Source organism: Microtus pennsylvanicus, chromosome 5, assembly GCF_037038515.1.
Source record: "Microtus pennsylvanicus isolate mMicPen1 chromosome 5, mMicPen1.hap1, whole genome shotgun sequence".
NCBI lineage: Eukaryota > Metazoa > Chordata > Mammalia > Rodentia > Cricetidae > Microtus > Microtus pennsylvanicus.
In genome coordinates, this window is record NC_134583.1 from 80,938,215 (window position 1) to 80,955,186 (window position 16,972).

Consider the following 16,972-nt stretch of genomic DNA (forward strand, 5'->3'; position numbering starts at 1 on the left):
CCGCTTTGCCTGCTCAGTCCTGATGGAGCCTTTACAACCTGTGAATGGGGAGGTTCCATGAGAGGGGATGTGGGAGAAGGGGGCGGGGTGGCTGGCTCCTGCACAGCTCTGGGGACCTTCAGATGTTGATCCTTTGGGAGCTGCCAGCTTGGTGAGTGAGATAAAGCAGGGTTTTTAACAGTTAAGGGCAGATGCCTTCAAGGAGACACGACCATGCATTTCCTGAACCGTCCTGCATTGGCCACAATGGCCCTCTGCCTGTGTGCCCCCACCCAGAGCCGTTCCCCCATTCATAGAAAGCAGCTTAAGCCACTTAAGCGCATTAGCATCAGGATGGGCCAAGACCTCCATGGGATGCAGGGGGCTGGGTGGCCTTGATGCCCCTGGTTGTTTGGGTACTTGTCCTAATCCTCCACAGTTCCAAGGCAGCCAGACTGATTTGTGACACAGAGTCCAAAAGCCACTTTGGGGGCTTGGCTGGGTTAGCTGATCTGTGCCCTGAATGTCAATGGCCTGGCCTGAAGTGTGCTTGGAGAGTGGCAAGCCTGAACTGGAATGCTGCACATAGGGCTGGATAACTGTACTCATCCCTTGTCTTCATGCACCTTATAGGATGGGTGCTGTGTTGGCACAGCTGCCTAGGAGCACCTGAGGTTTGTGCCCAGTGGGTATCTGACACCTCAGTGGGTCCCAGGCAGAAATGAGGGTACAGAGTCCTGAACCTAAGCAATTTTTCTGTCCTCACAGCACAGACCCCCAAGGGATCCTGCAGTATAGAGACCTTAAAAGGTCAGATACTTCAAGTAAACTGATCTCCTTTTAAGTAAAACTCATTCTCTTTGTTTAAAAAAATAAAAACTAAAAATGTTTCATTTACATATGCGCAGTTGAGGACTGTCACTAGCCCAAGTAGCTCCTCCTATCACCCCAGCCCAGGTGACAAGGCTCTTTGCTTTCTGTTTGACTCAGCTGTTTATACACATTTTTGTGTAAATGATCGGTTGGCTGATAAAGTAGCCACCCCCTTTATCATCAAGGCAAGAGGCAGTTACTGAGAACCTTCATTTGTCTGAGGTCTTTTGCTTTGGGCTCTAGGCATCTTGTGTTGCATTGTCACTTGTGTCTGTGAGTGTCTTGTTTTCATCCTCCTGTCAGCTCCAGGCCCCTGTAGTGTATGTATTGGGGCACAGCGGAGGGGGAGGGCTATTGCTTCTAGTGGCTCCTGTGCCTGGCAGGCGGGGCAGTCCCCAACTTTGTCCTGCCTTTCGGGAGTGACCTTTTTGACCCCTTCCTGCAAGTATTGAGGCTAATTCAAGCAGGCATGAATTTAATTATCAACCAATGCTCTAGCTGGTTGCTTTTGGCTCAGGAGCACCAAAAAACGCACAGCCAAGCGTGCAACAAGAAGGTTAGTGGTTGCTCCACAGCCAGCCATCCTTTGGTGGAAAAGCCTGTCTGAGCATTTGCTGACTTCATCAGGCTACTTGCTGCTCTTGTATCCTGTTACACCCGCCCTCAGTTCTCCTGACTCCTTGCCAGAGCCCAGGACTTGTCTTCTGAGATTCTGACCTTTTGACCGTCCACCTCTGGACCTCCTGGACTAGTGCCCTATGCCATGGCCCATACTGCAGCTTGATAGCCTTAGCTAGCCCCATAGGGCTTGGGGAGGCTCAGGAGAGACAGCACCAACAAGGAGCCCTTTGAAGGGCTCAACTTGCTGCCTGGCATGGACACTGCTAACAAAACCTTGGCTCTTGAAGAAGCATAAGCGTCTTGCATCTGTGTTGCACTCTCAGCCACACTCAGTCAGAACCTTGTATAGCCTGGTGGAGGGCTTTCTGAGTGATAGCCCATAAGGACTGTCTAGCTGGTCTCCTGGATGGATGTGAAATCCTTGTGTCAAGGAACACTGATCTCCTTCCCTTCCCATTGGACATTGGGAAACCATTGATTATGGGCTTTGGGTAAAACCAGCAGGGGCAATGGGTGGACAGACTGGGACTGAGCACCCTTGTTTTCTTGCAGACTCTCTGTACAAAGGCCACGATGCAGACAGTCCGGGCTGCTGATACCAATGAGGTTGTAAAGTTGATATTTCGGGAGTCAGACAATGACCGGAAGGTAAGTGGCTCATGACTAAGGGCAGCCACCCCCAGCCTGAGGAGTGGGAACTGTGCAGGGCACTGAAGCATCTCTGACCCGGCAGGTTGTACTCCAGTTGGAAAAGAAGCTCTTCGACTACTTCAACCAGGATGTCTTCCGGGACAACAACGGCACTGCGGTGAGTTCTATTTTAAGGCATATACGTGGTTATCCTGGATCCTTCCCATGAGACATTCCTGGCCCTGGAGTACCACAAGCACATCTACATGTGTTCAGGCCACCCAGAGTTGAACTTGAGCTCCAGGCTGACTTGGAGGAGGTGACTTATAGGGCTGGGGCAGGCTAGGCTAGGCTGCCAGGATTATCATCCTGTCAATGGGCAGCACAGTGTTCCTATGACCTATGAGCACTGGAATCTCCTGAGTGAGAGAAGTCAGGCCCTGCCTGCTACTGTGGATACTAGAGAGTTCATGGCCTTAGGTATGCAGCACGGGCTTGGAACCTAATTTTGAATAGGGAGAAGCTGCACATATGTGTGATGGAAGCATCTCTAGTCTTGGGCACTTGCGCTGATCTAAGCCACAAGCAGACTGGCACTTAGAGGGGCCTGAATGTAACTGTTGTTTGTATGTATGTATGTTTGTTTGTATGTATGTATTGGGGCTGGCAGGTGCATGCCGTGGTTAAATACACCCTGCTGGCCATTAAATACAGTGGCCACAGTATAGTTTAGGTTTGGCCACAAAGGTAGAGTTTGTACCATAGAGATTGTCACGACGTACTATAGCTCCCACCCCCAGCAGAGCTCCACATTTACCAGAACATAGTGAGCTGCATGCCCAGCCCTCCATGCTGTAACCTCTCCTAGGAAGTCACACTAGCCCCTTGCTACTCATCCGGCCCAGAGTCCACCAACTCCTCCTACTATTCAGGCCCAGCAGATGCTCCTCGAGAAGCCTAGTCCGTTGCCACTGCTGTGGCAGGCCTGACCCACCTGCCTTGGGACTGATTACTAACCTCATTCCTGCCACATGCCATGCTGACCTTGCAAGTATCCCTGACTCTACTCCTGCTTGTCCATAGGAGGGCTTCATATAGATTCTCCCCACTGAGTCCTTTAGCAGCCTCTGATGGATTCCTTTCCCTCTCCTTTGGTCCTCCATCAGTGCCCACTGGTCTCTTTTTGCATGCTCAGTCACTCAAAGACTGTGGTCACTGGTGGTTCCTACTAGAGGGGCTTCCCTAGGGCAATGGTTGTGTTATTCTGCCAGCCATGCTCAGGTATAGGTCACTTTCCAGTTCATTTCAAAAGAACAGATCACATTGGGCGTGGTGGCACAGGCCTTTAATCCCAGCACTCAGGAGGCACAGTCGAACTTGATGAGTTCAAGGCCAGGCAAAGCTACATAGTGAGCTGCTGTCTCTGGAAAAAACAAGAGTAGAGCAAGAACCTCATGAGCCTGGGCACCTAGGTGGTATACACTGGCCCCTTCTACATGATTTCCAAGCTTAGGGAAGGCCAGGGGAAGGTGTTTGGGGGCCCCGCTAGAGCTTGCTCTTTTGAGCCAGAGAAGTAAAGTCAGTTGGTACTTTGCACAAGGCAAGATGGAGGATACAAGGGTCACCAAGGACACAGGATGTTTTGGAAGAAGCAGAGAGACAGATAAGGAGACTCCAGCAGCTAAGGAGAGAACAGTTTGACCTTGGGCAGCACTGGGAAAGAGAATGTAAAAATGGGTCTTAGAAATATTCAGGGGTGTACCACTGGGGTCTCGGGGCTCCACAAGGCTGTCTTAGCATAGAGATGAGAATTAGCTGTGCCACTGAAATGACCAGCCTTGTTCTTCTCCAGAAGATAATCTGCCTTCAGCACACACTATTCTGGCCTTTCTTTAAGGTGAAATTTGAGTGGTTATTCTTGTAGTTCTATTGTCACAAGACTTAAGCAAGAGAGGCGGGAGTTCAAGGTTATCCTCAGCTGCATAGAGTTTGAAGCCAGCCTGAGCTACATGAGACCATACCTCAAAGAAACAAAAGAAGAAGGGCTGGGGAGATTGTTCAGGTTAAAGTGCCTACCGTGAACTAAGTTCAGATCTCTAGTGTCCTTGTTTTGTTTTGTTTTTTTAAAACAAGATTTGTCAGTGTGAATCTGTTATCTCAGCGTTGAGAAGGCAGAAGGGGGAGGTTCTTTGGGACTCCCTGACCAGCAAGTCTAATTGAATCAGTGGGCTCCAGGTTCAGTGACAAATCCTATCTCAAAATAACTTAGAGAATGACTGAAGAAGACACTTCACACTGAGCCATGGCCTCATATATATTCACACAGATGTATACAAGCACTCCAGCACACACATACATGAACACACACACACACACAAATTTTTTTTTTTTTTTTTGGTTTTTCGAGACAGGGTTTCTCTGTAGCCTTGGTGCCTGTCCTGGAACTAGCTCTTGTAGACCAGGCTGGCCTCGAACTCCCAGAGATCCGCCTGCCTCTGCCTCCCGAGTGCTGGAATTAAAAGCGTGCGCCACCACCGCCTGGCCACACAAAATTCTTTTAAGAAGAGGAAAATAATAAGGAGAAGGAAAAATTGCACTAAGCATATACAGATAGATGTATAGACATGGTACAAGTCTGTCATCGCAGACCTGGGAGGTGAGGCCACTGAAGGCTGCATAGTAAGAAAGGCCCTGCTGCTTTGTTTGTTTGTTTAATTGATTTTTTCAGTTTTGCTTTTATTTGTTTGTTTATTCGTTAGTCTTCTCTCGTACAATACGTCTCGACCACAGCTTCCCCTTCCTCCACTTTTCCCAATCATTACCCCATCTCCCCTCTCCCCCAGATTCAGTGCTCCTCATTTCCCTTCAGAAAATAGCAGACCTCCTAGGGACATCACCTGAACACGGCATAACAAGATGCAATAAGACAAGGCATAAACCCTCATATCAAGGCTGGACAAGACAACCCAGTAGGAGAAGGGTTTGAAGGTATTGTTGTTTTAAAAAAAAAGTTTGAACACCCAGGAAATGTTTTGAACTTGACTCTCTTATAAAAGAATTCAGCTTTGAAGTTGGGAGCATTTCCACCAAGTGAGTTCTTGGCACTCATGCCTATCTGCCAGAAGCTCACCCAAGAAGTCATCAGGTTTGCCAGGTTCCTGGACCTCAAGTGATACCTGCTTCCAAAGGCTGCTGCTATTCCGAATCTGAGACGTACTTTCAGAAATGTCCCGGGCATACTGCTAATGCCCAGCCTCTGCCCAGATTACACATATTCAAAGGAATTGGCCACCATCACTCAAGCCAGACTCTGAGTCCCTTCAACCTAATGAGCAGTGGAGATAATCTCATCCTCATGGCCTGGTTGAACACGCTGTGCCACAAGCACTACAAACAAACTATCGTCTGCAGGATGGATGTGCCCGAGCCGGACTCAGCCCCCAAAATCCATCGCATCCTTCATCAACCACCGGTCTTGTACTCGTCTGACAGAAATTTAATTCAAGCTGGCTCCTGAAAATAATTATTGTATTTTAAGAGTAGTAATCATTGGCCGGGACATGATTGAATGTGTCCATGCGTATTGACTTTTTCTATGATTTATAGCTTTGTTTAGTCGATATTCCCATCGAAATTGTATAATTAATTATAAGTGTGGCTGTCAGGGCTGCAGGATGGAGTGCCCTGGTGAGGATTTGGAGAGATTAAATTTTCCTTGGCTGTCCCAGGGCAGGGCTTGGGAATTTTCTAGGTGCTTGGCCTGTTGGATAGAGATGTTTTCTGTGTGTTTAGCAACCGCCCGGGCTCCGGGTGCATTGATTTTCCAAGCCCTTTTTTCTTTATCAGTGCGGTGTCCACGCAGCAACAGTGGAATTTGTGCAGCTGGGACGGCTCCTGACAGATGCATGAGGCCAGCAGCTGCTTTATCATTGTCCACACACATCGGGACTGCTTTACACTTTGTAATCAAGAAGAACGTTTAAGATACATGTGAAATTGGTTATCATGTTTGTGAAAAATCTCAAAGAGATACAAATTATCAATTCACCAGCAGTGTGGTGCAATTTCCAATCAGAAACTCCTCACAGTTGATGTCCTGTGTGGGTGGTGGCCGCAGCTTTAAACCCCGCCATCCTGTTGATGTGGCAGTCCTGGAGCTTCAAGCATTCTGCAAGCCAGTCACACAGGACCAGGGTTTCACTGACCTGTCAGAGCCAGCTGGTTGAGCAGGGACCCAGTGGCTCCCATCCGTACCTACCCTCTGCACAGCAGGAGCTGAGTGAATGTGCGGTCAGAGAGCATGCACATTCGAGCTCCAGAGCATCTACCAACAGGCAGCTCCAGCCAGCAGGAGGATGCAGGGCAGGGTCCACGTGTGTCTCCTCCAGCATGAGGCTGGGGACGGTTTAGGGTATGTGGGAGTAATGGTGGACATGGGCAGAAGGGCATAAGAAGTAAGGACAGAAGACTTGGGGGTTCTTCATCTGCTGTTTCTGAGCTCCCTTACCATCTAAGTAGTTTTTAAAATTCAAATTCCAAATTCAGTATTTTTTTCCTTTAAACATTACAAAATTGAGGAAAGGTTCTTTTAGAATAGAGGCCATGGTGTGACAGTTTCCTCAGTACCTTGGTGGTGGGTACCTCAGGTCTAATATCCCAGATAGGATAGACAGACCCTGCATGATCATTACTAGGGAGACCAAATCTCTACCGGTCTGACCCCCTCCTCCCACCACACACACACACACATTCCCCTCCAGCCAGGCTTTTTTCACACTGTTCTTTTCACAAACTTGTGTATGGTTGTGTTTATTGGAGCATGTGCCTGTGTGTGCAGTGGGTTAATGCTTAGATCTGTCACTATTAGCCGGATCTTTCTGGCAAATCCTTGCAGCAGCACTTTTCCCTGCATGGAAGGCGATACATGATGTCCACATTGGTGACTTCAGGCAGGAGCCTAACAGGTAGGCCCTGGCCATCTAGAAATAGGTGCTAACCCTGAAGAGGCTCTCAGGGAATCCTGGCACAGCGCTGCAGTGCCTTGAGAACATTTAAAACTGGAGAATGTTGGATGAGTGACAATGAAGGCCACCCTCACACATGAGGTCAGGGTCATAGGTACTCAACATCCTCACACACATATGGACACACTCATGTGCATGTCAAGAATTATAGTTTCTTCACCTTTGGGGAAGTGTCCAGAACTGGTCGGCATTTAGTGGTCTGATATAAGTAATCTCCCATGTACTCCCTCAGCCCAGCCCACAGCTTTGAAACAAAGTATTTGTGTGTGTGTGTGTGTGTGTGTGTGTGTGTGTGTGTGTGTGTGTAGGCATGTGTACATGTGTATGAGTGTATGTATTTGTGTGTGTATGTATATGTATGTGTGTGTATATATATATAGTGCTGTGTATGTACATATTTACAGTCATGTATATTGTGCACGCACACACACACAGACACACACACACATATGAGTATATGTGCTCAGAATGCTTGTCAGAGAACTTTAATGTTGATAGCATGGCTTTGGTACCAGGGCCATGGCAGAACTGAAAAGCTGGAAACCTAGACTGTATGACTAGTGGGTGGGCATGGACCCTTGGCTAGCCCTGTTCATCTGTCCTTCTCATGTCCAGGAGGCTTCTGGCCTGTGGGTGCAAAGGAGGAATATGCAAGGTAGAGAAAAGTATGGCCTAAAGATTCAAATGCCTTATCTGCCCCTCTGTGCTCTCAGACTCCTGTGGACCTTGGCAGTCAGAGGCAGTGACTGCCCACTCCTGAGCAACACTTAATCGTGCACAAAGACAATACTTCATTATCCAAGGTTAAATAAGTCTCATTGGCCTAAATTCCAGCTTTGCAGGGTCCCTGTCTGTGCTCCCAGCTTTTGTGTCCCCCTTCTGCTTCTAGAAGTCTGAACAGAGCCAGTGTGGGAGGTAGGGCAGACTGAGAGCCCACAAAGGCCAGAAGACTAGGCTGATGACTTCTATGGCCCAGGCAGGTGTCATTCTAGTACAGTGGGCCTCAGACCAACAGGTGGCCACAGGCCAGTGAATGGCCAGCCCTCAGCTTCCTTGTGAGGACGCAGATTTGTTTATTTTCTGTGAGTGGATTAGAATCTTCTGTGTGGTAGACCACATTCACAACTAGAAATTTTCTCAGACTTTGAACCAGTAAAGACAAGCTCACAGCCTCAGCCAGCAGAGCATGGGAGAAGCACTCTACGTTTGATCAAGGGTCTGAAGACAACAGCCAGAGAGGCACAGAGGACCCACAGAATGTCAGACAGCTGGGGATATATAGAGCTTCTAAGATCGTAGTTGTTGAGAGTAAATGGATGAACATCCAGACTGAGTAGACATAGCTGAAGACAGGATTTAAAAACTAGAGACTAAGTGGAGGAGTGGCCCAGAAACAGCGCTAAAGCTTAGTGTGGCAGAAGGTATGGAGCAGAGACAAGATGGGTGGACAGAGGGCCCCTTCCAGCAGGAAGAGATTACCTGCCAATTTTCACACCTGTCTACATCAAAGATCCTCAGAAGCGGTGTATCCTGAGCTGAAAGAATGGAAAATCCAGACACCAAGTGAAACAGAGCATTGACAAGAGGAAGAAATCTTATAGTAACCTGAAGAAGTTGCCATATAATGCGTGAAAAGGCAGTAGACAGTCCAGAACCTTGGCAACCAGAAACAATGGAGTCATTTAATTGAAGAATGGAGTTCCAGTCACCTCTCAGGAGCCTATTCAGGAGGCCTCAATGAGTTGCATATCCTCCTTAAAAGTCCACAGTAAACATGGAAAGGAGAAGAGATTTAAGAGGGTGGGGTGCTGTGCTCCACCCAGTCTCCTGAAACTACTCTGAGCAGGTGCTTCTGTGCTTTGGGTCAATGCACCTGTTGCTTATTGTACTTTGTAACTCTGAGCTGCCTCAGGCTTTAGCCGAGACCTTTAGGGAACACTGGCTCTGGACTCACACTGGCAGCACCTCCAAGCAAACTTGTTTCTTCCTGTTTTCTTCATATGTTCAAGACCATGGTAGTGCTAAATGGAAGCCAATGTTGGAGCCAGGTCAGACATGGTCTGAGACCCTCTGGCTTGAGTCTGTGAATGTCCAGCATGCCACCACATGGCTCTGAGGTTATGAAATTAATAAGGAGGCTCTGTCTGGAGTGATAGCTTACCCTTTCTCCTCTCGCATAAACATAATCACCTCAGAGGGGGATTTTGACTGGCCTTGACTTGACCCTTATCCAGGGCTAAGTCACTCTGGTTGATAGGAGTGGCACCCAGTCTGGTGCTGATCTGATGAAGGCAGCTCTGCGAGGGGCAGGCAGGCAGAAGAGCCATGCCAGTGAGCAGGTAGCAGACTGGCACATAAGTAATTACAGTGTACACATGCTGGTAATTGCGCATTCGAGAATGATGGATGAGGGGGTAGGAAGAAGTGGAGACACGGTGTGGTTCTGAGGGGAGCCCCAGAACGATGCCATGGCTACACACAGCTGTGGCGTAGGACATGATTAATGGATAGTGTCCCACAGGGTGTTCATGGTGACTGGGCAGAGCCATGGCTGGTGGGGAGCTCTCCTTCCAGCAGGCATAGGACTCTGATGGAAGCCTCCTGAGGGAGCCAGGCTGCCTGCCACTTTTCCTGCATGCCGTAGTGAATATTTCCACCCAGCTGGCTTCTAGACTGTCACTAGTGTACAGGCTCAGCCGCAGCTTCTGATGCGCTGAGTTGGTTTTGCTCACTCTGAGGGTCACTTTCGGTTTGGGACATTTTCCCCTCGCTCTGGAAAGGATATCCATGTCCCACTCGGGTGCATGCTTTCTGGGACATATTTATGTGTCTCATGTGAGCAGGACCAGGCAGGCTGAGCACTGTTCTTGCACTGCTCACAGCAGAGGCAGCTGGATGGTAGAGCCAGGCTGGCACCCCAGAGTCTCAGTAGTGGGGGATCTTCTCTGAGTAGGGCAAGATCACGCTGGACGCTTGAGTCATTCCTGCTTTTAGGAATTTGCACACAACCCAGGTACACACAGAGCACCACCTTCCAGTGAGGAAATCAAGTGATTCTGTTTTCCTTTCTTTTCTTTAGCTCTTGGAATTTGACAAGGAGTTGTCTGTCTTTAAGGACAGACTGTATGAACTGGACATCTCATTCCCCCCCAGGTAAGGAGCCCTGTACCTGTCAAGAGCAGGCAACTTTCCCAGCATCTCCTCAGGTGTGCCTGTGTGTTAGTGTCAGTGTGTGCATCTATGTGCATGTGTGCACGTGTCTGTCTGTATGTGTCCTCTGTACATATCACCATGACAGCACGTGTGTCTATCTGCATGTATGTCCCTGTGTTGTGTGCATCTGTTTGCATGCATACACCTATGTGTGTGAATTACACCTCCTTCGGTCATTTCTTTGGCCGGAAGAAAAGACTGGCTGTGAGTAATAAATGATTCTATTTTTTTAAGACCCCTTTCCAATGTGAAAAAATAAAGTTGTAGATTTGCAGGCATGGGATCTCCGGAAACCTAGACTCACCATGTGTGGCTTGCCTGGCAGGGAGTTCTGAATCTACCTTTCTGAAGCAGATAAGTATTCAGTGTTTCACTCTGGTGCTCCTGGAATCTTGATATCTGCAACAATGGCACTGGTTCCCTTGAGACATCCGGGGTCTCAGAGTGCTGTAGTGTAAAGCAAGGGGAAAGGCCTAACAACATAGTGTGTGCTATGTGGTGGACCCAAGTAAGCTGCAGGCTTACCCACCATCTGCTGCAGCTGTGCCTTGCCTCTTGGGCTTTGCATTTTCCTGGACACAGTCTACAGAAGGTGGCTCCTGAGGACAAGGATTGTTGCAGGCACGGCCTCCAGCAGCTGTGGGTGTCCTCCTCCCAACCCTTTGATTGTGTCAGATCCCAAGTCTTGTGACCTAAAGTGGTGAGGAAACTTTCCAACAGACTGAATTATGCCAGCAACTTGATCATGCTGCTGGTACCTGTTTCACACTTGCCTGGCAGGAAATACTGGGGATCTTTTCCTCAGAATGAGGGTCCTGCATCCAATGCGTCTGACAGCCAGACAGCTATTCCCCTCTCTGCCAGTGTCCTCTATCTCTGTGCCAACTGGACATAATCAAATGTGCAGTGGGGAGACCTATCCCTGCATGATGTGGGAGTGTCATATATCAATTTGTTGATTCCTTTGGCTAAGCAATAAAGAAACTGCTAGGCCCATTTGATAGGCCCACCCTTAGGTGGGTGGAGTAAACAGAACAGAACGCCCAGAGGAAGAGGAAGTGAGGTCAGACTCCACAGCTCTCCTCTCGGGAGCAGAAGAGAGGCCATGCTCCGCTCTCCCAGGCAGGCGCACGCAATGAAGCAAGCCGCCAGGTCAGACATGCTGAATCTTTCCCGGTAAGACCGGTGCTCACAGATTGTTAGAGATGGGTTGATTGGAATATCAGAATTAGCCAGTAAGGGCTAGAGCTAAGGGCCTAAGCAGTGTTTAAAAGAATACAGTATCTGTGTAATTATTTGGGGCATAAGCTAGCCGGGCAGGGCAGGCGGCTGGGGTGTTTGGGGACGCAACCCTGCCGCCGCCCCTATTACTACACCTGCATAGACTAGACTCCTATGGTTCCTTCCTTTTCAGCTGCCAGCCCATACCCCCGACCTAGAAGACTAAGGTGAGGGGACTGAATAGAGTTTTGGAGATGGGGAAGCAGGGCCACAGGCCCTAGTAATTCCCAGACATCTAGTTAGTGCCCAGGTCAAGATATTAGACACTTAACATATTGGTTCTTAGCAGCATAGCTCCAGGAGGTAACCTCATGAGACTCTGACCAGAATACCTGGCCCTACAGCCAGTGGTAACCAGCATAACACTGGATCACATTCATGGGCAACCAAGTGACTCACCAGGTACATCCTGTCAAGCTTTGAGGGACCTGCTATGGCCCTCGTGTGACTCTCAGACACTCTGAATATCTCCAGTGAATCATGGTATTCGTGGAAACATACATATGCCTGGCCAAGAGCTGAGAGGTCCAGGGTCTGCAGCAGGATGGGGACATGCCTGCCCCTCAAGACTTCTGCATTGGATTTAACATCTGTCTTGAGATTTTTCTCTCACTGTTGCAGTCTTGAAAGTTACCTAAACACCAAAGGTACAGCTTAGGACCTGGCCAGGCTGAAAACCCAGAGGGCCTTGTAGTCTAAGCCCAAGCAGCTAAGAGAGAGCCCTTGACGCACATGACAACCAAGGGACCTGCTTTCCCCAGCTGGCAGGAGCAGGGTTGAAGCCATCTTGACATACTGGCATGTTCTAGTCAATTGAATGTTGTGTTATTAAGAAGGGACCCTAAACGATGACCCCAGCATATGGAGCCACAAGCCTCCCAGGAAAGTTCCCCATGCCAAGCTGAGGCTGGTGGGGAGTAGGCCCACCCCCTCCAGCCTCTTTGTCAGGATCAAATCCCCTGACAAACTCAGGGAAGTAGAGAGTGGGAAGCAAAGACATCAGTAGATTTTTAAGGCACAGTCTTTGGCACAAAGAGGAAAAAAATGTAGGAGCCATCCCTGTGATCAGAGATGGGGAGAGGTTTGTACAGCACAGTGCCCAGGATTCCCATATTCCCGCTCAGGGAAGATTAGCTATGCAGAGTACCCCTGAGATGACCGTATTTTGTTGTTGTTGTTTTGTTTTTCAAGACAGGGTTTCTCTGTAGCTTTGGAGCCTGTCCTGGAACTAGCTCTGGTAGACCAGGCTAGCGTCGAACTCATAGAGATCCACCTGTCCCGGCCTCCTGAATTCTGGGTTTAAAAGGCATGTGCCACCACCGCCCACCAAGATCACTGTATTCTTATTCCAGAACTGAGTTAGTTACGTGACTCGTCATAGGGGATGTTCAGAGACAATTGAGGAAGTTACCCTTAAAATATGGTAGCATCCTGGATATTAGGGTAGAGCTAGGCAAATAATGTGAGCCCTCAAAAGCAGGGCTTCTTTGGTGAGGGTGTCACATTCTGAGTTGTGAAGAGAATTCACATGTCATACTAGCCTGAAAGGTGAAGAGAACCAATAGTCACCCAATGGAAGGCCAGTAATGAAATGGAATCATAATGCCATCATCCCAATGAGCAGAGGCACTCTTAGGCATGATGATAGGGTTATTGCCTCTTCTTTGGACTTTGAGACCCTGAGCTGGGTCCACCCAGGCACCCAGCCCAGGGAGACTTAGGGGCAGTCTGTTCTGTGAACTGGTAGTCTGCTAGACTGACAGACATTAGCAGTGAAGGTTAGTGGAGAACTTGGGGTATTTGCTGTGAGAGCATCTGTATCCCATGTCAGATCACAGAGGCTCCCACCAGCAAGCTTCATCTACCTCATTGGTCACAGTTATCTTAGAAGCACCCTGCCTTGCAGGCCTCACACTCCCATCTTGTAGCTCTTGTCTGTTTTGGTCATGAGACTGAGCTTTGCCCTGTGGTCAGGGTCCTGCTCTGCCTCCCACCCCTTGGAGTTGGGTACTGAGGCAAACTTCACCACCTGTCCATGTCAGTTACTACCTTGCAGGATCCAGACATAGAACATATAGACCCTCATGCCCCTGAAGCCTGAATAAGTTGCCCTCCCTGGCATCTGTGGACATCTTGCCTCTCTGGCTTCACCATCACACATCAGAGGATGTGTGTGCCCAGGCCATCTGCCAACTCAGAAGGCATACTCCATGGAGACCACATGAACTGAACATATTCAGTATTGTATACTGAACACATGGAAGGCACCAGTACCTGTTGGCTAGTCTTACACATATTTCTCTTTATTTAGAAATAGCATTCAAGTTTTCACGATGGATAGGGAGAAAGGAGAGATGATCTGAATTGAATGTTATGTCCAGAGTGTGCTCTAGTCCGCATTCTGAGAGGCCTTTGACTCTCTTCCGGTCATAACATGCTTCTTCAGCATGGGCTTCAGCAAAGGCTCCAGAGACCTGTCCTCAGAACTCAGGATACACATAGTGTCCTCCACCACCACCTCACGGATGATGCCCCTCACGCCCAGAGAGCACTGATGGTCCTTCTCCATTTGGTTCTACTGCATTTAAAACTGTGACAAGCTGGGAATGGTGGCTGTGGTTGTAATCTCAGTTACTTGGGAAGATCAGGAGGTGGAGCCAGCCTGGAAAATACATGGAAAATCATGTCTCAAAACACTTAAGACTATCAAACAGTTCGCAGTCCCTGTGGTGTCGTCATGTGCGGTTTGGAGAGCCATTCCAGTGTGAACAGAAGAAGCAAACATGTAAGCTGGGAAGGAGCCGGTGACTGAAGTGGTGGTGTGTGAATGACAAAAGGAAAAAGGGAAGGGCCCGACTGCTTCTGGCTGTGGTGAGACAGAGTTTAGTTTAGACAGAAGGGAGGCATTGGGAGAGTCCAGAGAGAACATGACTGCCAGCCGTGTGAGGAGAGGGGAAGGGAGAGAGGAGCCAGATGCAGCAGCCAGGAGGCTCAAAGGGAATGGGGCAGTGAAAATGGTTGGATTATATAGGGAAGGGCAGCGCAGCCCCTAGGCTGGAGAAGTTTAGGGTAGGGGGCAGAATGTGCCAGCTAGGAGAGCCCTGTAACAGGTAGGGACTGAGGGATGCCAGGAGAACTTGGCAGCCAGGTCTGCTTTGATATATTAAGTAGACACCCCACCCACATTTCCCAGGTTTTAAACCTAACAGTATGTACCAGATACGTTCTTAGTCTATAATAGAATAGGTAGTCTTGGCCTAAGTGTGATGGTGCATATTTTTAATTCTAATACTTGTGAGACAGAGACAGTACCATCTCTGAGTTTGAGGCTAGCTAGATCTACACAGTGAGTTCCAGGTCAGCCGGGGCTTCACAGTGACACAGGGAGACCCTGCCTCAAAAAAATAAAAAAAGCTAGCCTTAGGCATACTGTATGCATAAAAATGTGTGTGTGTGTGTGTGTGTGTGTGTGTGTGTGTGTGTGTGTAGATATCCATGGGTGATGATGTTTGCACAGAAAGTGCTGTAAATATTTTGCTCATATATGTGCATGTGCACACACTATATGGGGCTTGAATATGTGATATATAGGATTGTGTATATGATGAACTATTTGTATACATGAGTATAGTATAATATATGCATATATAGTCTGTCCATATGTGCATAGACCTTTCTGCTGGAAAATGGGTATTCACACATGTGCATCAATGTGTGTATATATACACGTCAGTGCATATGTATACTTTGAGGGCCTGCGTAGGTATGTACATATGTGCATGAGTGTGTAAATCGTGGGCATGTGTATGTAGGTACACATACAAGGTTTAGATATGGGAGGAGTGAATTCATGAATGTGTATGTATATGAGTAAGCACATGTATCTGTGTGAGTACAGTTGTATGTGTGCATAGTTGCTAACACAGCAGCCTGTCACTGATGCCTTGGGACTTCAACCTGTCCATCCAGAACTCACTCCACTTGCAGTGGAGAAGTGGACCACAGGATACTCTCTAGGGAAAATGGGAATGTGAGCTTTGCTATAGCCCTGTTCCATAGACAAGAGACTGCACTATAGCCTGATCACTGTGGAGACCTTCAAATGGACTGGGAGAAGCCTTCCTGGGAGACAACAGTGCCTGAAGTACCTATTCTCCCTATGAGTTCTTTCCCATCGTAGGCTTCTGCCTACATCTTATCACCAGGTATGGTGGGTGAGCATATGGGAAGCTCATAATAACTCCACTATCACAGACTCTGGGACCATGCAGGAAGCCTGGGTCCCCCTCAGAAGTGTGCCCCTTTTGTTGAAGGACTAGTGCCACCACTTAGGCCTAGTGTCTGATTGACATACAACTACCCGGGGGTGCCCCAGAGTCCCTGTGTTCCCATTACGAAGATGCCCAGAGTGAATCTTAAGTATCTGTTCTTGCTCTACTAACACTAGAACCACTGTGGTTGAGTAAAACTGCTTACCTTTAAGAGCAGCTTTTGAGGCCTATAACTCCCATCTCAGCTCTGTTTTTCTATGACCAGATGGCCAGGAGCCAGTAAGGCTCACTGGCCATTTGAGATGTGGCCACCCTCGTGTAGAACAAGGTGCTCCTGAGTACCTAGATTGCATGTGTTGGGAGCCAGCCAGCTTCCATGCATCCTTGAGGGCACAGGCCACACTGGGCAGCTAGGAAGCCTCCACATAACATGCAGTCCTGCCCACCACTTCCATTTTCCAAGCTCTTTCTATTTTGGCTTTATCTCGAGGAACATAACCTCTACCATGTGGGTTCTGGGACCAAACTCAGGTTTCCAATCATGGCGGCAAGTACATTTACATGCTGCTCACCGTGCTGATCCCTAAATATTTATTACTTTATTTTAAAATAATAATAATAATTTTGTTGCATATTAAATAAGTAGCACTATAATGAAATATTTTTCAAACAAAAGTAATGTTAAGAGAATGGCAGTGTCTCATATTTAAAAGTTTACTTAGAAGTTTGACTAGACAAGTGACAGGAATGTGGCAGAGGAGCACCTGCCCCCTGGCTATGGGTACTTTGCTTTCTTTCTGCTGACTTGTAGAAGTGGTGATTCCCTAGCCCCTCACCACAGTGCTGTATTGAGAACATACTCTGGGCTCAGACTGGACCTGCCCCATGGTGTTTAGTGGTAGTGTGTATTGGATACTGAGTGGGGCAGATGATGGACATCACTCCAGAGCTCATGGTGCGTTCATAAGACCAAATGGACCTCAGCAGACACGTCCTCAGGGGAGGGCTGTCAGGCTCATTGGGCACCTGAATTTTGTGGTTGGTCACAAACACCATCAGATCCAACCCCAGGGAGACAGC

The 16,972-nt window shown here is 48.4% G+C and overlaps 1 protein-coding gene across 2 annotated transcripts in view; it reads left to right on the top strand.

The window, feature by feature from the left end:
* The window catches only part of Inpp5a (inositol polyphosphate-5-phosphatase A), a 196,409-nt gene that overhangs the window by 169,996 nt on the left and 9,441 nt on the right, over positions 1 to 16,972 (top strand). For both annotated transcript variants that reach the window (XM_075972662.1, XM_075972663.1), the window contains exons 10-12: positions 2,026 to 2,121; positions 2,207 to 2,281; positions 10,207 to 10,280. In XM_075972662.1, the coding sequence (XP_075828777.1) occupies positions 2,026 to 2,121; positions 2,207 to 2,281; positions 10,207 to 10,280 (245 nt within the window). The remainder of the gene's footprint in view (positions 1 to 2,025; positions 2,122 to 2,206; positions 2,282 to 10,206; positions 10,281 to 16,972) is intronic.